Source organism: Hyaena hyaena, unplaced genomic scaffold, assembly GCF_003009895.1.
Source record: "Hyaena hyaena isolate Hyena2069 unplaced genomic scaffold, ASM300989v1 scaffold_15, whole genome shotgun sequence".
In the NCBI taxonomy this organism is placed as follows: domain Eukaryota; kingdom Metazoa; phylum Chordata; class Mammalia; order Carnivora; family Hyaenidae; genus Hyaena; species Hyaena hyaena.
The window spans coordinates 6052796-6073687 of NW_024080647.1; the positions used below are offsets into that span (position 1 = coordinate 6052796).

The 20892-nt window shown below is 40.1% G+C and overlaps 1 protein-coding gene across 2 annotated transcripts; it reads right to left on the reverse strand.

Moving 5' to 3' along the window:
• Nucleotides 1-1072: 1072 nt before the first annotated feature.
• On the reverse strand, nt 1073-16674 carry LACTB (lactamase beta). Of its 2 annotated transcripts, XM_039218586.1 has the most exons (6): nt 16272-16674; nt 15760-15826; nt 13345-13535; nt 12704-13055; nt 11080-11245; nt 1073-1859 (listed from the first exon to the last, which is right to left on the reverse strand). In XM_039218586.1, the coding sequence occupies exons 1-6, from the start codon at nt 16632-16634 to the stop codon at nt 1328-1330; spliced, it is 1671 nt and encodes a 556-aa protein (XP_039074517.1). In that variant the 5' UTR covers nt 16635-16674; the 3' UTR covers nt 1073-1327. The 2 variants fall into 2 exon arrangements, with proteins under 2 accessions (XP_039074517.1, XP_039074528.1); XM_039218597.1 differs by lacking the exon at nt 1073-1859 and having other exon boundaries at nt 11100-11241.
• Nucleotides 16675-20892: the final 4218 nt, after the last annotated feature.

Genomic DNA, 20892 nt, shown 5'->3' on the forward strand with positions numbered 1-20892 from the left:
GAGAAAACCACTCAGCTACCAAAACATGCTACCTTTCAGCGGGCAGAACCAAGGGCCTGGAGAACACAGCCAAGTGCCAAGAATCGTCCCCAGGCCTTGAGTACTAATCATGGAGCTGCCAGCCTGTGTCTGGCTGGATTTCAGAACTGCTAGAACTCATGTATGTCTTCCATATCCCCACTTTCTGAAGAGGAGGGTCTATAGCAATAACTGTATATGTGCCACTGCTTATTCCCCATGTGGGAAGCAAATCACTTCTTTAGTTCACAGGTCTCAGATAAAGAGGAATTACACTTAAGGAACTACCCCCCGAAGAACCTCATCCATACCTAGACCTGATTTACATGATCAATACTGGGTTCTGAGCTGACACTATAACGGAATGAAATTTCTGGAAAGCCTGGGAGGAGGTAAGCATATTTCGTATGTAGGAAGGACATTAATCATTGAGAGCAGAGGTCAGACTGTGGTAGATGAGCTCCCATGGTCTCCACCTCCTGACATTCATAGCTTGTGTAATCCGTCCAGGATTGTATCAGCGTTGGTCTGCGTGATCTAGAGAATACAGCAAATGTGATGGGATGTGATTTCTGAGGCAAAGTTATAAAAGACATGGACTTCTGCCTGGTTCAGGGCTTTCCCTCTTTCGCTTCCTCTTTCTCTGTCCCTCTCTCTCAATGTCTCTTGAATCATGTGCTCTGGGGAAAGCCAATTAACATGGTAACTAAGGTACTTAGGCAGACCTAAGAGAGGCCCACACGGTGGGAAACTGAGACCTGTTACCACCAGTCAAGTGAATAAGCCATTTTAGAAGAATTTCTTCCAGCTCCAGAGAAGACTTTTGATGACTACAACCTCTTGCCTGCAACCTCATTAGAGACTGGCGCCAGACTCACCCAGCCAGGCCACTGGATTCTCACGCCTCAGAAACCACGAGATAATTTTTTGTTCTTTTAAACTGTAATAGATAACATACAATTTCTCATACACTTGTTTCTGCTGTCATATTAAAATAACAGTATTTGAAGTTTCCTGTAGAATGACATTTTCTTTATATTAACATTCAAAAATATATTTTTTATCAGAACATTTTATTCAAGATTAACACTTTTTTTTTCAAAAAGTAAAAATAATAGTTACTTCCCTGAGTATAAAGAACTAATCCTACAATAAAAGACAATTACAAAAGTAAGCAATTAGAGGTGCATAATTCTCTGCGTTCAGTTATACTCTATTACAAATCTATTTTTAAAAACCTCAGGCATTTTGGGACTTTGTTTCCAAAAACAACAACAAGAATAAAACAGCTCATTTTGTACCTGGGAGGTTAAGCTATGTCAGATTTGTCTTTATCAAACTCCAGAGCAATCTTTAAAGCAGTGCTGTTGAGGCCAACAGATTGCATGTTACAGACGATAGAAACAACTATTCCTCTCGGGGGAACCTTGTGATTTACAGCGTCTGCATCCAGTTCTTCAGGAAGGACCAGCAGAACACTGCTGGCGCCCACCGCGCCTCCGGTATGGGAGGCGTAATGCCGTTGCTTCCTACAAGAACCGTACGTTTGCTTCTTTTCCACGACACCCCACGCCATTGCATATTTACCCTCTTTGTCCCAAGACATCTCGGTGTTAGGGACCGGTGTCCAAATCATAACCATTGTTTCTGGTTTGAGATATCCAGGTAAAAGATTTTCATGTGAGTTCTTAAAGAGCCCGACCTGGTAACCATACAGCATGGCATTCCCAAATTTCAGAAGGTCACCCACTGTAGACAGAAATCCACCACCAGCCCATTTATAGGAGTTATCCACGTAAGGTGTGTTAACAAGACGTCTCTTTTTATTGTAAACGTAAAATCTGAAATGAAATGAGAATGGTCATTAAAAATTTAATCTTTTAATGACTTGACTTTACATATGAAAATGATTTGGAAAATATGTACATGAGACATATTGTGTTTCAATGGAATGATCAGACATTCTCAGAAATCATTGATTTTCAGTATGATTCAGAGTCTAATAAAACACAAATAACTGAGTAATTAAAGCATAGAAAGTGGGTTTTTTTTTCCCTATTGGCATGGCTTGCCCATTCTTTTAATACCTGTAAAAATGTACTAACTATTACACATGATATATTTGCCCTGTGTATATGCAGAAACTCTTACTGCTTGGTATGTATTCCTAGTCTTCTGGCTCAGTGAATCATGTGCCACATGTGACTTTTATAACTAAAAGTGTACACACTGGGATGTTCAAGAATGAAACTAATATCTGTAAGGAGATTATATCTCCTGGGTAATAATGCCACAGGGGTACTGTGTATAGCATGTGATGTGGTACTTTCTTGGTGCAGTGAGAGAAACCAGAGTTCGCAAACTTGTTTGAATCTCAACTCACCCTTCCTAGCTAGTAAAAGCTGCTTATTTTATTTAATACTTAAACAGTTCTTTACTTTGTGCCAGGCATTGTTTTAAGAACTATATAAATACAGACTAATTATTCTTGTAATGATATTTGGAGGTAGGTGCCACTATAATTCCTACTTTACAGATAGAAAACTGAGGCACAGACAGTATAAATTAACTGGTCCCAGGTCACAAAGCTTCCAAGTGACAGAGCTGGATTCAAACCCAGGCTGTCTGTTGCCTTTCTGCTTCAGCATCCTAATCTGTGATGTGGTGACAAAAATACCTACTTTGCAGAGTTAGGACTGTGCGTGTAAATCCCTTTAAATAGTCCTGGTAGCCACCTAAGAAACATTAGCTGTTATTTACTCACACATTCCACAATTACTGATGGAGCACTTACTACCTATGTGACGCTGCTTGGATGCTGGAATGCAATGTTAAACAAAAGAGACCAAGTGCCTGACCTCATGAGCTTTATATTCTAACAGGAAGAGACTGCACCATCCATATTAGGCAAATGGAATGAAATCACATAATAATTAAACATAAAATGAAACAGGGCTCATGACAACCCTTTCTTTCAAGATGCATAATGAAATGTGCTCTCAGGTTTTCAGTGTGCTCTCCACCTGTAATGACCTTCATCTTCTTCCCACCTTGGCTATTCATAACACGGTCAGACTCATGCTTACCATTATCTTTAGCTGCTTTTTCAGCAGGATCTCAAACTCAGGAATTTCTTCCTGGGACTGTGATTTCCAGCCCTGCCACCTCTCCAACTGAACTTGCTCTCTGCCCTCATTGTGACCAGTCTATTTCCCCTGGACTCTTCCCAATCTCCCCAGGTCCCAAACTCCCCGGGTAGTTCCTCCTGATCTCACCTGCCTTTCTGTTCTAGCCTCAACTACTGTTTCAGCTGTGGTCTCACTAGCACGTTTGGGTTCCTCACTCACCAATCTGTTAATCCTGAATAAATTTAGATACCCGTTTCTTCGGATTCTTATCTGCCAACAAAGGCTGCGGATACTCACACAACAAAGCTGACTGGTCTCAATTCATACTCTTGCTAAGGGTCTTCACTGCTGTTACCAAATCTTTCCCTGATTATTCTCCGGTATGTTCTTCACAATAGCTACTCCCAATCTCTTCCACCCTTGGTCCTCTACCCCCCCTCTGGCCAGTGGGCAACTATATCCTTTGTTTTACTAAAAAGATTCCAGCCTACTTTAGATGCTTTAGATGGCTTCAAACTGCCATTTTTATCTTAAAATGTATTAACATTATCAGGCATTATTGTTTCCTTCTTTCCAGTCACTTATGAAAATGTCCTATTATTTTAAAGACTAATTCTACTACCTGCATCTCTGCCTTTTTGCCTCTACCAGCTACACTTCCTAGATCATTTTATCTCCTGGCGGTTTATTCTCCATGCAGAAGCCTGAGATTGTGTCTCCCTCCTTCCATCCATTTGAAACCTTCCAATGGCTACCACTAAGAGGACAAAACCCAAGTTTCTTATGACAGACACAACACAAGCAATGGTCCTCAACAGAGGGGTACCAAGTCCTTAAGGGAAATTTATGGAGGCATTTTTTTAGTTGTCACAATTGTTAGAGGGCTCTTATTGACAGCGGATAAGGGCTCAAGGGTCCTAAATGTCTTATGATGTATGGAAAAGTCCCACAAAGTGGTATTCTCCCATATCGTGTAAGACCTTCCACTATTCTACCAGATACTCATGTAAGTAAAAAATCTGTTTATAGTGAGCTGAGCCTAGAACGCTCTCCATTTGATACGTAAACACAAAGTACCCTTTGCATGTTTTTATTCTACAATGACTTTTTCTTGAAAGTGACCATTGTGAAAATTGAAGGACTGCACTTTATTTTGCTCAAACCTTTAGCCAGAGGTGGCCAACAAAGGCATGAACTGAAGCACCAATACAATAAACCTGTGTTGGTCTGCATTTACAGTTGTTAGTTACATTTATGAGGCTTTTATGTATTAAGATGCATCTAACTTTATCATGTCATCTAATGTTCTGAGTAAACAAACATATTGAAATATTTTCTAAATATTATAAATTATATTTCTATTATTCCTTTTTATTTTTTTAAATGTTTATTTATTTTGAGAGAGAGGGAGACTAAGTGCAAGCAGGGGAGGGACAGAGAGAGAGGGAGACAGAAAGAATCTGAAGCAGGCTCCAGGCTCTGAGCTAACAGCACAGAGCTGGATGCAGGGCTCAAACTCACAAACCTTGAGATCATGACCTGAGCTGAAGTCAGATGCTTAAATGGCTGAGCCACCCAGGCGCCCCTCTTTTTTTATTTTAGAGTAGTGAGTATAGATTATACGATCTACAACTTTCATTTCAGTATATTAAAGGAAGTATTATAAAAACATGTTTGAAAAATAAAGGGGCAGGGGGCTTAATGGCATTGAGACTCACCATCCAATATGATTTTGCCCCTCCTAAATTCTCTGATCTCATCACTTAGAACATCTTGCCTTACTTCTTTTGTGCCAGACTTATTTCTGTATTTGCAACAAGGCAATTTAGCCTTCCTTATCAGTCATGTCTAAAACTGATGTATTTTAAATAGATCCCTCTCTCCACGTTACTCTTTATCCCACCGTTCTTTTATTTTCTTCGTATCAGTTTCTGAAATTCTTAGTCTACCTGTTTGTCTTTTCCCCATAAAATCAGAAACCTTACCTATCTTGCTCCTTGACGATTCCCCCGCCAAGAACAGTACTTGACATTCACTGAGTGTGCATTAAACATGTTCAATACAGGGACACCTTGGTGGCTCAGTCAGTTAAGCATCCGACTTTGGCTCAAGTCATAATCTCATGGTCTGTGAGTTTGAGCCCTGCGTCGGGCTCTGTGCTGATGGCTCAGAGCCTGGGGCCTGCTTCAGATTCTGTGTCTCCCTCTCTCTGCCCTTCACTGCTCATGCCTCTGTATGTCTCTCTCAAAAAATAGTAAATAAACCTAAAAAAATTTTAAGAAGTGTTCAATACATGAAAGCATCATTTGTTGGCCAAATATTTAATGGAGACACCTTGGAAGGCATTGTAAACACAGGTTAAGCCCCACATTGTGGCTGCTTTGAAGGTGCTAACAGTTTTGTTGGACAGTTCTTAAATTTCAAAGCAGTATGTGAATCACTTGGGGGTTTTGTCAAAATGCAGATTCTTCAGTAGGTCTGGGGAGGGGGCGAAACTCTGCAATTCTAACAAGCTCTCAGGTGATGCCAATATTGCTCGACTGTGGACCAGTCTCTGAGGAACAGGTTGTGGGGTGACCAGCAAGATGAATGTGAGAAATCCCAAGCACTAGTGAGAGTGGGCCTTTTTGAAGTGGCTGATTACAGAGGCCAGGCTGGGGAGCAAAGTAGATCTTTTGGCTGAGGCAGAGCGCTTGAGGGGATAAGTGACAGAAGGTATTGCTGGAAGAGTACACATGGGCCAGGGGACAGGTCACAAAAGACTTTCTATGCCATGCTAGGAGCTTTGTGAACCTTAGTTCACAAAATGCTCTAGTTTTCTGTATTCTAAGGACAAAAAAAAGACTTTTATCTTTTTATCCTAGTTACAGCTCCCAGTTGCCATTCCTTTCTCTCTCCTCATTTACTTTCCAACTACACAGAGGAGCCCACACCTTCTGTTTCCATGCACTCACCCTCTCTAGTCATCCAACTCCTTAAAATCTGGCTTCTGGTCTTCAGTCACTCAACAGCTCTCTTGTGAGTTTTCAAGACTCTCCTAACTCCCTGTCCAGTCTGCATCCTATTTGCCCCTGCAGCACTCCATACTCTCCCTGGGGCAGTCTGCTCTCTCTTCTAGATCTCCATCCCGATTCCCTACATCTCCCAATCACCATGGCCCCGCCTTCCCGGGACTTCTCTTCTACAGAGAGAACTATAAATCTGCACCAGTTCCATGGCCCCTGTTCCAAATTACAGTCAGATTCTCTACTAGCATTAATAATTCTGAGATCTGGTTTTGGGGAAGGGCAGGAAAGCTGTTTATCAGAATCACCCGTGGGCCTCCTCTCTCTCAAAATGGTACCCTTCCCTCCAAATTCATAACTTTGGAGGATCCACAGGCATATAAAATTTGAAAAATTACTCCTTTCTTCCTTCAAGAATCGTATATGTCCCCTAAAAGTCCAAGTCATAATATTGGGTTAAACGGGGGGTGGGGTGGGGTGGGAGGGAAATGTATGTACTTTCAAGATCGAAAAAAAAGCCTACCGAGAATCTTAATATGCTCTCTTGAGAACCAGTCACGTGATATGTATGTGGTCTCACTGCTCATACTGAACAAGTCCAAAATTTAATTAGTCTCTTCCAAACCTTCTTCTCATATTTCCCCTCTCCATTAAAATGCTGGTTGACTCTCTGGCCCTTCAACTCTCACATCCATCAAGATGCTAAATCCTATTATTCAGTTTCTGCTTTGTGACTCACCCTCTTCCCTTCCTGTGTTCCCATGGCCTCTCCCATCCTTTAGGACCTCCTTACTTTCTGCCTACACTTTGATTACACTTCTACTTCCACCCAGTCAAATCTAAGTGAAACCACATAATAGAAATACATTTTTCTCAGTGGGAAATGTATTTCTTACAGTGAACTCCAAGTTTGTAAACAAGGGAGAACTACCAGTATATTTTGGCTGATAATCAGCTGTGTGTAATTTTCTTTTAACAGTAAAGCATTCCAAACTGCTTCTATCAAAGCTGGAAATTAGGACTCCTCAATCATTCCTCCTTTAAAATGTAAAAATATGGAGGCTTCCAGACTTCAATCAAGAATTCTAAACTTAAATAAACAAATTCTAGGCTTTAATCTTTTGATTGCTTTTCACAGAGGACAAGTTAATGGCTTTTCATGAATATAATTTTTGTTCAGCTAAAGGATACATTTACCATTTCAAATTCTTAAGGAATTTCTGCTCTAAAAAGAATGGAATATAGACACAAGTTCTTGAGTAAGTTACTGAGACATCTTTGTAACTGAGTAGCTGATGGAATGATGCCAGATGACAAATAGCCTCTTCCTACTTATTTAAGAATCTCTAGATTCTGCACAAGAGCATTATATAACTATAGAAATCTTTATCTACCAACTGAGAAATTCAAAATACTTTTATTTTTACAACGCTTCTTAAATCCCTTTAGAAATCATTATGAACCGGTTTGTGCTTTATTGTTATGAGAAGTTTAAAAACCCACAGAATTTGGGGCGCCTGGGTGGCTCAGTCAGTTAAGCGTCTGACTTGGGCTCAGGTCACGGTCTCACGGTTTGTGGGTTCCAGCCCCGTGCTGGGCTCTGTGCTGACAGCTAGCTCAGAGCCCGGAGCCTGTTTCAGATTCTGTGTCTCCCTCTCTCTCTGACCTTCCCCTGCTCGCGCTCACTCGCTCTTGCTCTCTCTCTCTCTCTCAGAAAACAAAAACAAAAACAAAAACAAAAACAAAAAAAAAACCTCCACAGAATTTAAAATGCATATGATAAAAACCAATCCTACACTTTAACATTTAGCATTAACATTGGGTTGAACCTACTACTTGAGAGCCTAACAGCTAATGGTACAGAAAAGAGCTACATAAGTAACTATGCTTAACTATAGGGGATACTGTAGCAAACAAAGCCAATAAGTAATAATCATAAAGATAATAACAGGAGGTAAAGACCATATCTGTACTGTCAAAATGTAGCAAACACTTTGTAAAGCATCCACTGTATTAGCTTTTGGTCCCATCCAACTATAAAAGAGATTTTTGATCCAAGTATTGTGCAAAACACAGAAAATATGAACAGAATCTAAACATAAGCTAATGGAAAAAAAAATTTTAAGAAAAGGGGGGGCCTAGGTGGCTCAGTCAGTTAAGCTTCTGACTTTGGCTCAGGTCATGATCTTGCAGTCTGTGAGTTTGATCCCCATGTAGGGCTCTGTGCTGACAGGTCAAAGCTCAGAGCCTGAAGCCTGCTTCAGGTTGTCTGTCTGTCTGTCTCTTTCAAAAATAAATAAAAATTTAAGAATGTTTTAAATTCTTTAAAAAAAAAATGAGCTAGTCATTGACTAGGGATTCTCCTATCAACAAACTGAGTGTCTTTCAATACAAGAACATCAGTCTAGTCCCCCACGGGTGTTTGCTTAAAGGGTTATTTAGTTTACTTGCCTATACAGAATATACTTGTTATACAGATTTAATATACCTATTTGTGTATACTAAGTCAATGTTCCTCATCTTTCATTTAAGAAAATCCCAGTTTTATTCAAGACAACAATGTATCCAGCTAAAATCTAATTTCTCTGCATCTCTTACAGCTAAATGTGGCCTGTTGCTAAAATTCTGGCCAAAGAAATGTTAAGTAGTATTTTGGGATGGGATTCCAGGGAAATATATTAAACAGGTGACAGACACTAGGAGGTATCATTTTAAAAACACAGATATACACACAGAGAAGTGATAAAGATGATACGTATTTATAATAACTCTAATAAGCCCATGTTATGATAATATAAATATATTTAAACTTATGATTATTATCAAGGAGTCAGGAGACTAAGTAATAAAGCTGTGAACTTGTTTAACATAAAGAATAGAAACATATGCACTTACTAAGTTTTATTTTAAGGTTTTTTGTTTTTAAAAAACCATATCTGTGATATTTTCTTATACTCCCTGAACTACCTTAAAAAGCTAGTGCTTTTAAGCTCTTTTAAAATAATTATTATGAAAAAAAGAATCAGAGTTGAGTTTTAGAGGCCCAAATAGATATTGCATCAAGTAAAATAAAAGGAAAGCAAACGGATGGACCATTTTCATAGGTAACAATATTTCCTTCTTCTTTTAGTGCCCTTTTTCAGCAGCCCATATAATATAACTAAAATAAATCAACTGCCCCTTTAATACCACTTGGTACTATCAAAATCTAACAAACTCTGAGCCGACAGGAACCTTTAACAGAAGAAATGGAAACTCATAGTCTTTTTTTTAAGGGGAGATAAAATGAAATTAAGTCACCATCACATGCCATATCTAGATTTTTACGTAAGTCATAAATTAATTACTCATGAAGAAAACAGCAAATAACTGCCTTGCAGTCTGTACATTCATAGAGTCTTAATTTTTAGTTTAGAAAAACAGCTCAGTGATTGCACCCAGTGTTCTCTCCCGCTGATGTGTAAGTGTAGGGCCATCAATGCCTCAATCTAAATCAAAACAAGGTCATGCATCTATGCCATCTTTATTGGAGAATCATTTTTAGATTCAATTGACAGACTCTGGCATTTGTCAATTTTTCTTACGCTTTCCAGGAGAACGTAATGGTGGATCTAAAAATAATAAACACTAACTGTTTGAAGAGGCTGAGGACTATAGGCCATTTTAAAATTAAAATTCATTGCTTGCTACTAACCTAATTTCTTCTAGGTCCAAAAAACCTCTTTCAGGCTGATTTGGAATGCACATTTAATCTTTTTAAATAAATTGGTAATTTAAAAATGATAATTTAACTAAACATAACAGAAGATTGAACAAAATCAATAAAGGGATAAGAAGATAAAGCTAAAATAATTTCACCATTTCATCTATTTGAAATACCACTGAGCCATTTGCAAAGCATGTACTAAGAAAAATATACAAAGTAAAAGTAATGGTTGATTTGTTAAATGTGTTACCTTTCCAACAAAACAAATAATAATGAGTGAAATGCAAAAGAAAACACAACCATAAAACTCGTCATAATCATTAGTCTCAAAATTCTCTCCCGATGCTCCTTACAAATCACTATTAAAAATTATGATAAAAATTTAGTTTGATACACTTCAATTAAATGACTCAAACTGTTGCAGGGGACAAACCTAGCAGTGCCACCTCAAAAAGCAGTTAAGTCACCATCACCAATAATGGGACAAAATGACCTCATGTGACTTCTGAGAGACATGACAACTACATGTAATGTATGAACGTAGACTAGATCCTGAACCGGAAAATAATTTTTTTTCCTTTTCTTTTGCTATAACAGACATTACTGGAAGAGCTGGCAAAATCTGAGTAAGGTAAGTAGATTTGATATAAGCATTGTGTTGATATTTGTTCCCTGAATGTCCTTATATTTAGAAAAATATATTTAAGTATTTATGGGTAAAGGAGCACCATGTCCACAGCTTATTTCCAAATGTTTGAGACAAAAAGAACAGATAAAGCAAATGTGGTAAAAAGACAACATTTGGGGAATCTAGGTGAAGGGTATATGGGAATTCTTTGTACTTCAACTTGTAACTTTTCTATTAAGTATTAAATCATTTCAAAATTTAAAAACAAATAATAAAAGGTAAACAAAGTATTAGCTACAGCATAAGAAAAGGGATGATGGAAGAGCATATTACAGATGCCCAGGAGAGGTGCAATTTTGGTTCAGTTAATAATGAGTTGAAATTATTATTGCTGTCTTTCATCTAAGGAACTTGGGGTACTCTGCAAATACATTCACCTTTTCTTACTTTAGAGATGGAAAAACAGATATGTGGAAAAGCTCTCAAAATGTAGCACGTTTGATTCTGGAACAGAGACAAGGAAAGTCTGACTTTTAATGAACAACACAGTGTTAAGACGTGATACAGCTAGACACACCAGAAGGCATCATTTACCTTGCTCTATTGTAAATCACTGGCTCATTTTCTTCCTGCACAGTTGTCAGCATATCCAAGTCATGGAATATTTTCTGCATATAGTCCAAATATTTATATCCTGAAGCTCTTTCTACTATGGCTGCCAGTAGGGTATAGCCAAAAGTTGAATACAAAAACTGACTACCTTGAGACATCATTGCAAGGGGGGAGGGAAGAAAAGAAAATGCTTCATTATTATTTAAAAAAACGTAAAATGTTTCCCACTGAAAACTGCCATACCTTTATATGTGGAATATTTTACTTCAGCATTTAGAAAAAGATCATGGATGATACGTTAATAAATTTCATCAACTTTGCAATGGCCCTGCTTACTCCATGATTCAATGAAGATTGGAATACTGAAAATTTCACATGAATCTATTCCTGCAATAATGAATAAACAAATTCATCCTACCTCAAAACTAAATTAAAGTCTCTCAATCTGGTAACAAAACAGGGAAGAGAAAGAAAAGCAAATTTGGTTTCTTGAGTTAATGGTCTTGTTCTTAGTATATCTAATACTTAGTATATCTAAACTAATTGTTTAAGGTGTAAATTAGTTGTGCACACTCTTATTTTAATAAAGCATATGTAGGCATAAAGACTTTGTTTCAAATATACATTAAAATACAAATACATGTTCAAGTAGAGATATATTTCAAAAACACACCTTTATTGCATTTGGGATTCTGGAAACACAGATTATATGATAGGTACTAATAATTGTAACCTTATTTTTTAAGACAAAAATCCAGAATCTATTTCTTTGACCTTATTAATTATACCTATATAATATCTCTTCATGGTAAAAAAAAAAAAACTTTTAAAATAAAAATGGAATAAAAGTACATAAGCTTATGGTAAACTGAAAGATACTAAGTGGTTTTGGTAGGCATCATACCAAAAAATATGCTTACAAAATTTTTAACCATCAGCTTTTTGGGAAATAAAATTAAGTTGGTGAAAACTATTTGCTTTAAGGAATGAAGGCAGAAAACAAGTGGAGCAATTTAAACACTAAATTAAACACTAAATACTGACATATTAGCAATATTTTATCATGCCCTCTGGTCTAGATTTTATTTGGAGGACATTACAACATCTTCCCATAATTTTCCACAAATCTCTTGATACAGAAAATCCACTAAAGGACTGACAAGGCTCAATGTAAACAACTCACTACCTGGATGCTAGGCTTCATCAAAAACTACAGACAAAACAGCGGGGCGCCTGGGTGGCTTAGTCGGTTAAGCGTCCGACTTTCACTTAGGTCATGATCTCGCGGTTTGTGGGTTCGAGCCCCGCGACGGGCTCTGTGCTGACTGCCAGCTCAGAGCCTGGAGCTTGTTTCAGTCTGTGACTCCCTCTCTCTCTGACCCTCCCCTGCTCACGCTGTCTCTCTCTCTCCTGGAAATAAATAAAAAATAAAAATAAAAAAAAAATAGATTAAAAAAGAAAAAAAACGGCACCCAGGGGTCTAACTGTGAAACCCATGCCGCCACCATCTACCACATCCAGTGCTCAGGGTGTGATCATTTTGGATTTTCTGAAAATTAATACTTCAATAATGATGACTTTGTTAAGAGAAGGAATTAACACTCACCAGGTTTAAAGAACAAAGGATCATTTTTAAATAATCTTAGTGATTCAATTGAATTTTCAAACTTTTCTTTCAAATATAATTCGCCTTGATCAAAATCATTCTTTTTCTTGCCAGGTTTTAAATTCCGGCCTTTGGCATCATTTTCTTGCTCTACCTTAGCTTTAGCAAAGTCACTCTTTTCATTACTTTTGCTTCCTTTTTCTTTGAACTCTTTTTCTTGGTCAGATTCCATTGTCCCTTTTATCATCTTCGAGGCTTTGTAAGCTTTCTCTTCTTTCACCTTTTTCATGTCCTTTTCATAATGGCGAATTCCACTTAAATGGGAAATCAATAGTCTTGTTGTGACAGAAACCTAATTGTAAAAACATGGACATTCAATTATAATATTAAACTGTGCAACAAAAAGTTAGTAGCCTTGGAATAATGCCTCCGTAATATTTTCCATTTTAAACTGCTGCTGGAAAAACAGGTCATGTGCACATCTTCAGCCTTAAGTTTCAGAAAAATACACAATCACTTGTCATCTGATAAAAAAACACCTTTAATCCATTAACAATAATTAAAAACAAACTGAAGAATCTTGTGAAACCTTTGAAACCACTTAACAAGCCGTCAGTAAAAGGAACTGTGAGTTTCATTACCTTTTCACCTTCATATTCTTTTTCGGGGAATTCAGGAACATAATGTTGTACTGGAATGTCAAGATCCAGTTTCCCAGCTTCCCACAATTTGGCAAGAGCAACCATGGTGAGGCTTTTGCTGATACTGGCAATTCTCATAACAGTCTCTGGCTTGCATGGTACGCGGTTCTCAACATCAGCATAACCTAAACCTTTAGAAAAAGAAAAGCAAAAAATCACTATTAACAGGAAGAGTCTTCAGAAACTGAAATAATACTACCTTAAAACATCCATATATTTATCTAAAGGAAAAGATATTCCACTTAAAAACAATTTTTTTAATGTTTATTTATTTTTCAAGAGAGAGAGAGAGAGACGGATCAGGGAAGGGGCAGAGAGAGAGGGAGACACAGAATCTAAAGCAGGCTTCAGGCTCTGAACTAGCTGTCAGCACAGAGCCTGACGCAGGGCTCAAACTCATGGACTGCGAGATCATGACCTGAGCAGAAGTCGATGCTTAATCGATTGAGCCACCCAGGTGGCCCAATACTCCACTTTTATAAAAAAAGTGAACACATAAGGGATGAGAATCTCAGTAACACTGCCAAGAGTAAGGCCAAGAATCTTCTAATTAAGCCAAAATTGCACACTGTACACAATAGTAATTTTGATTACTTCAGATCCTAACTTTTCTTAGTTTATCTCAACAGTTTAGTTATTCCACATTTTACATAACTTATTCTATATTCTTTAAAGAAAATATCTTTGTTCTCAGATTGTATTTATTTTTGATTCTTGAGTTTCCACTAAATTCCTTAAAATAAACACCCAGGAAATGTAAATGTGAGGGGCTCCTGGGTGGCTCAGTGGGTTAACCGACAAACTCTTGATTTCTGCTCAGATCATGATCTCATAGCTTCATGAGCTTCCCCACACTGGCAGCCCAGAGCCTGCTTGAGATTCTCTCTTTCTCTCTCTCTCTGTTTTTCTCTCTCTCTGCCCTTCCTCTCCTTGCACTCTGTTTCTCTCTCTCAAAAAAAAGTAAATGTGAAAAGGTGTCCTGCAAACCCAATCTAGGTAACCATCAGTTAACTTAAGCTGCACACCAGAAAAAAAAAGCACTACTAATTTAAAGCTCCTAGTGAATTTTTTAAGTTTGATTTCATCTTCTGGAGGCTAAAAGTGTGAAAATCTAACCAGTAAGAACTGAGATCTGAGAAGAACAGGATACAATGACTGTTTGTAAATTGTAAATATAGATTATGTTGAAAAATACTTACATAAAAATAAAGCCCTCACCCATAAAGCTGACATTTACATAATTTTTGATTATAATATTTTTCATAAATTGGGTATTCTGATTAGGTTATAATTATACTTGGAGGAAGAATCATTTTTCTTTAAATGCAAAACCTTACTGTTCCCATCAACTTCTCTTAAAAGTACTCATTCCTTTAAGGGTACCTGGGTGGCAAAGTAGATTATGTATCAGACTTTTTATTTTAGCTCAAGTCATGATCTCACAGTTCCTGAGTTTAAGCCCCACATCAGGCTCTGCCCTGAAGCGTGAAGCCTGCTTGGGATTCTCTCTCTCTCTCCCTCTCTCTCTCTCTCTCTTCCCCTCCCCAAATCAATCTCTCAAAAATAAACAAACATTTACAAAGTACTCATCCCTTTATTTTTCTTTTTAAAATGTTGATTTATTTATTTTGAGAGAGAGGGAGAAAGGAAGGCAGGGACAGAGAGGAAGAGGGTGACAGAATCCTATGCAGGCTCTGCACTGCCAGCATGGAGCCCAGTACAGGGCTGGAACCCATGAACCACGAGATCATGACCTGAGCCAAAATCAAGGGTCTGACACTCAACTGACTGAGCCATTCAGTTGCCCCCCAAGTACTCATTCCATTAAATGGTATCTGACACATTTTCTAAAACTAGGCTTCCTAAAAACCTGGCATGGACGAGTTTGTGTGCAACGGGTAAGTAAATCAAATTGTAAAATATGCTTTGATAAAAGTATCCTAAAATGATTACATATCTCTTTCTCAAAACTTCTAGATTTTGTTTGAAAAAACAAAGTAATAAAGTAGATTGTAAACTCACTAAGGAAAAGGAATCATATATAGCTCTAGTTCTTAGTGCATTTTACAGAACAGGGGACTCAATAAATTGTTAATTGAAATTTATCTAGCAGTCAGGGTCATTAAATCCAGTCCTTAGACACAAGCCATCTTTATGACTCCAAGACTCACGTTTAAATCTTGCTGTTTACAGAGAGCCCGATTCTTTATTCTGTTAGAATTGTTTTCTCTACAACACGTATGGTCTTAGGAAAACTGAACATTTCATGGGATTCACTCCAAGCAGTAAAACGTCAAACCTTCAGTCATCAACCAGCACAAAACAAACTACTAAACAACACTTTTCTGGGCCCACCTTCTGACCAGACTTCTTTTCCATCTACAGAGACTCCAACCACTATGCCAGGGGCGCCCACCTCATCCTAAGAGCGAAGGGGAAAGAACAGACAGTTCAAAGACGGGCGGAAACACCTAGCACAGCAACCAGCGCCCACCTCTGGGGCCTTCTCGAGGCCCCGCCCCTCCGCCTGGCCCCGCCCCTCCGCCTGGGCCCCGCCCACCCCGGCTCGGCCCGGCCCGGCGCTAACGGTGAGGGGCGTGCCTGGTCCGCACTGAGGGCTAAGGGGCGGTCCCCGAGGCGGGCGAGGTGACCTCCGCCCCAACTTGGGCAACCCCCAAGAGCTCCTGACCGTGGCCGGGCGGTCGGGGAACGGGAAGTCCTTCTCGGAAGCCGACCGCGAGCATCCCACCGCCAGGGGTGGGGTCCGCTCCGACCCAGGAGATGACCACCAAGGCGCCCCATTCCGAGGTGACGCCGGTGGTGAAGGGCCGGGTTCTCGGCGGCAGCGTACGCCCCTGTCTCCGCACCTTTATCCGGTGCAGCAGGTCGCGGCTGCTGTCGATGGCTCTGGCGAAGCGCCGGGTGGGGGACGGCATCGGGATCTGTGGAGACCACTGAGCGAGGGGCTGCTCCTGCGACGGCAGCGACTCGGCCTGGGGCAACGCCTCGGGGTCGGGGGCCCCTGGGGACTGCGCGGGGGGCGCGCCCCTTAGCCCGCCTGCCAGCTTCACCCCGAGAGCCAGCCCTAGCCCCAGTCCCAGGCCCCCGACCCAACCGGGGCCGAGGGGCGGCAGCCCAGCACGATGGTGGGCCGTGCGCTGCCCGCGGCCACAGGCCCAGCTTCCGGGGGTCGCGGCCCGGGCCGTCACGGTTGACAGGAGCCGGTACATGGCGTCTGCTGCGAGCCCGCAGCCTCTGAGCTCGCGCAGGCCGGGCGGGCGGCAGAAGCGCGGGGAGGGGCGGGGACTGGATGGAAATAAGGGGGCGGTGACCGTGCGCAGACCTTAGCAGTCGACGCCGGATGCCGGAGCGCCGATAGCATCGGGCCTTTACTCTTTTCCCTTTCCTTCTCTGCCTGGTCTCTTTTCTTTTTTTTTAATTTTACTCATTTTTGAGAGAGAGCGAGAGAGTGAGCACACAAGCAGGGGAGGGGCAGAGAGAGAAGGAGACACAGAATCCGAAGCAGGCTCCAGGCTCTGTGCTGACAGCTCAGAGCCCGATGTGGGGCTCGAACCCACGAACCGCGGTCGAGTTCATGACCTGAGCCAAAGTCAGATGCTTAACCGACCGACCCACTCAGGTGCCCCGCCCGGTCTCTTTCTTGATGTCTCTTCATTTTACCCGACACCAATGTTCTCTTCTCTGCCTCGCCTCAGATCAAGTGTCACCTCCTCAGAGAAGCCTTCCCAATTGCCATCCCAAAGGGAGTACTTGCCACACTTTTTGGACCCTCCCCGCCTCCCCTCCCCCCCCCCTCCAGTGCTCACACCTCCTTAGTAACACTTAATACTTTCGTTGAACTTATCTGATTCCTTACCTGACAGACTAGAACTTCTTTGGAGAGTTGTGACTTACTTTTGGATCCTCAGCTCTTGGCACCGCAGCACGTACACATCAGCCACTCGGCAGGCATCTCCTTCTATAGCCCGGCACCCCAACTCTCTCTTGCCATCTCCGTTCTTTATGCCTCATTTTGGCTCCTTCCATTTCCTTGAGACCTTTTAAAAATCTACTTCTGGAGGTCCGGCGTTACACCACATTGAGCATTAAGTTATATGCAGGCCTATATTAAAAACAAAAAAAAAAATTTTTTTTTTGCTGTATACATTTAAACGTTTTTTTGCACTTGAAAAATTTTAATACAAGAATAATTTATAATTAGCTATCATTTCTGACATCTGTAGATGATCAGAGATTCCTATGAAATAAATCTAACCTCAAATTGCAACAAAAAGGGGCACCTCGGTGGCTCAGTTGGTTAAGCGACCAACTTCCGCTCAGGTCATGATCTCATGGCCTGTGAGTTCCACCCTCCCCCACCCCATGTGGCTCTGTGCTGACAGCTCAGAGCTTGAAGCCTGCTTCTGATTCTGTGTCCCCCTATCTCTCTGCCCCTCCCCTGCTCACACTCTGTCTCTCTCTCTCAATAATTAAAAAAAAATTTTAAAAATTTTAATTGCTACAAAATGTAAAAGGTATAATTCTAACTGAACAAGTAATGGCAATGTGAATTTTGAAGATGAACATTTATCCCTTCCAATTTTACAGTTATACATAATTTACTTTTCACTGTATACACACACACACACACACATTAGGGAGGTACTGAGGCTAAATAATTATAAAGTGTTGGGGCTAACAAAGCCACTACGAGCAAGAGATCAGGGTACCCTAGGACTCAGGTCTGGCATTGGAACTCACAGAAGTCTCTGAAGCACTGCCTGCACTTAGAATGGACGGGTGCGTTCTATCAAGATGGTATTGGAGGTTCCCATCCTGGGAGTCCCGCTACTCCAAGCACGTGACAGCAAGACAAGAAAATATAAAGACAAAAATGTAAAAGACATCGCTAGTGGTGGTCATAGTGAGTGCTCATTTCATTATTTTTAAATTTGTGCATATATATTTTATGTACTCTTCTGTACCTCTCTTTGGATCAAAAATAGAATAGAAGCACAGAACCATGCAGAGAGCAAAAGGCAAGTTCCTGGTGGACTTCCAGCAGTTTAGAAGCAAGTAGAGGCCACCCATAGTATAGCTTCTGTGAAGAGAACAGAGACTAAATGTCCTCCATGCAAGCCAAGTACCTAGGAGGCAACCTAACCAAACAGCTGGCAGATGTGTTGCCTGGCTCTTTACCATCACCATGGGACAAGAGCCCAGAACTCCAATATTTTAGCTTGCTCTGGGCCAGGAGCCACAGAAACCATATAGAAGAAAAGTAAACTATTAGACAGGCAGAGGAGGGGGAAGACAGGAAGAGAGAAAAAGGAAAGAAAGGAAAAGGAAGAAGGAAAGAAATTTTCCAATAAATATAAACCTGCAAACCAAACTTCCAAAACATATGAAGGAAAATATTTCTAAGAAATACTTGCCACAAAATCGATAATCAAAAAGTGAAACATCTCAAACAAAGGAAACCAGTAGAACAATCTATAGGAAAAGAGAGAAAAGAAGCCATTCCCTGATTTTAAAAAAAATTCATAGAAGACAAAGTATGTTTTTTTCCCAAAGAATCCTCAAAGAGAGAAGTGAATGCATAATCTTCACAAAACAAATAAGGAATTATGAAAAAATAGGAATAAGTGAAACAACAAAGATATGAAAAAGAATTTATCAGAAATTGTGGAAATAAAAAATCATGAGAGATTTAAGAAGAACATCTTTTCTGAAGTTGGAGGTAGGAATTTGGTGGGCTACCTTTATGTGAGGTTAGTTTTTGTTTTCCCTTAATGTTCAATTTTACAGGCTAACCTTCTCCAGTTGCTCTAATCATTCTTCATATCTCAAGGTGTCCAGGCCCTAAAGTGACTATAAGAACTAGCAGACACAGTGCTGAAAGGGTCCACAATAAAGTGAGTCCATCACCTCCCCTATTCTGGACAGGTAGCATTTTTACCAGTTGAATTGCAACACTCGTTCATAATGAATACGTGGTCATCAATCAAGTCTTTTTTTTCTTGAGAACATAAACAATATAGTCAAACCCAGCTTCCCTTCCTCTGCATGTACTTGCAAGATTGATTAACCTTCATCTTATCTCTTTTGGCTTAGTATTTCCACTGGTATTATTTTTAACCTAAATTCTGTCATTGTCAACATTATAATAACCTTTTGACTTTCATATCATCAGCAAACAAGATAGTCAAGCCTTTCTTATTCAAATATTGAATATGACTGGACCTCATATAGAACCCACTAGTACACGAACAGAAACTTTTCTCCAGGAGATCAGAGATCCAGTAGCCAGTACACTTGACATGGCTGTTCAAGCAGCTGAGAGCCCATCATTGCTATTTGTGACTTGCTAGTATGTGATGTCCTGAAAGTACTTCTGTTTCCTCTCCTATTTTCCTCTTCAGAATGTATCCCATTGCACTTTAAAAATATTTTTTTTAACATTTATTTTTTGAGAGATAGAGGGTGAGCAGGAAGGGGCAGAGAGAGAGGGAGACACAGAATCAAAGCAGGCTCCAGGCTCTGAGCTGTCAGCACAGAGACCCACGAAAGGCTCAGACTCACAAACCATGAGATCATGACCTGAGCCAAAGTCCGATGCTTAACTGAATGAGCCACCCAAGCCCCCCACCCCCACCCCCCACATTGCACTTTTGATCTAAGGTTCATTGAAGGCTTTCACAGAACCTTACTCTTAATCATCTAACACATATTTATGGGTAGCTACTCTTTACCAGACAAAGTTGGTGCTGAGGTTACAGTGGTTACTCAAAACAGACACATGCCCAGCCCCCGGTGGGAGGGTAAGATATTCATGAATCATATAAACACACAAATAAATGTAAAATTCCAACTCTAACAAGTGCTGTGAAGGAGGGGTGCACAGAGTATTGAGAGGTTGTAATGGGGAGATTCGATCTAGTACTGGAAGATTAGGGGGGGCTTTTCTAATGATGTAAAATGAGATCTAAGCTCTTAAGGATAAATGGGAATTAACTTGGTCCAATTATGGAGAGAAAGAGGAGGAAGTGTTCCATGCAGAGGAATCAGCAAGAGCAAAGACCCTGTGGTGGGAGGGAGGAGGTTTCATTCAAGGAATTAAAACAGGCCATGGTGGCTGTCATGGAGAACAAAGGAGAAAGAAGTGAGAAATGAGGCTGAACACTGATCTTCAAGATCTTATCTCCCTCTCTGATTCTTTGGAAGAAAGAATACTCTTCTAGAGCTGCTTCTTGCCACAAGTCTTATTCTACTGGATCTTGGTGGAGTATAAGCTCTACTATAGTATCTAGTTTTATGCAATACTATTTGTTTTCTTGGGAGCATTTAAAAATTACTTCATCACTTGTACTCTGTGCTTTGGTGTAGATATCAGAGGTCATAAATATTAGTTAATCAGCTTCCTGCCCAACCTTCCAACCACAGGAAGAGCAGAGCACTTCCTCTTTCATGCTACTGTTTCCTTTGTTA

Coding starts and splice junctions, on each gene's coding strand:
- LACTB (XM_039218586.1), bottom strand. CDS start 16,634: ATGTACCGGCTCCTGTCAACCGTGACGGCCCGGGCCGCGACCCCCGGA. Junction 15,827..16,271: donor ACCTGCTGCACCGGATAAAG/GTGCGGAGACAG, acceptor CTTCGCTCTTAG/GATGAGGTGGGCGCCCCTGG. Junction 1,860..11,079: donor GTGATTTACAATAGAGCAAG/GTAAATGATGCC, acceptor ATTTCATTTCAG/ATTTTACGTTTACAATAAAA.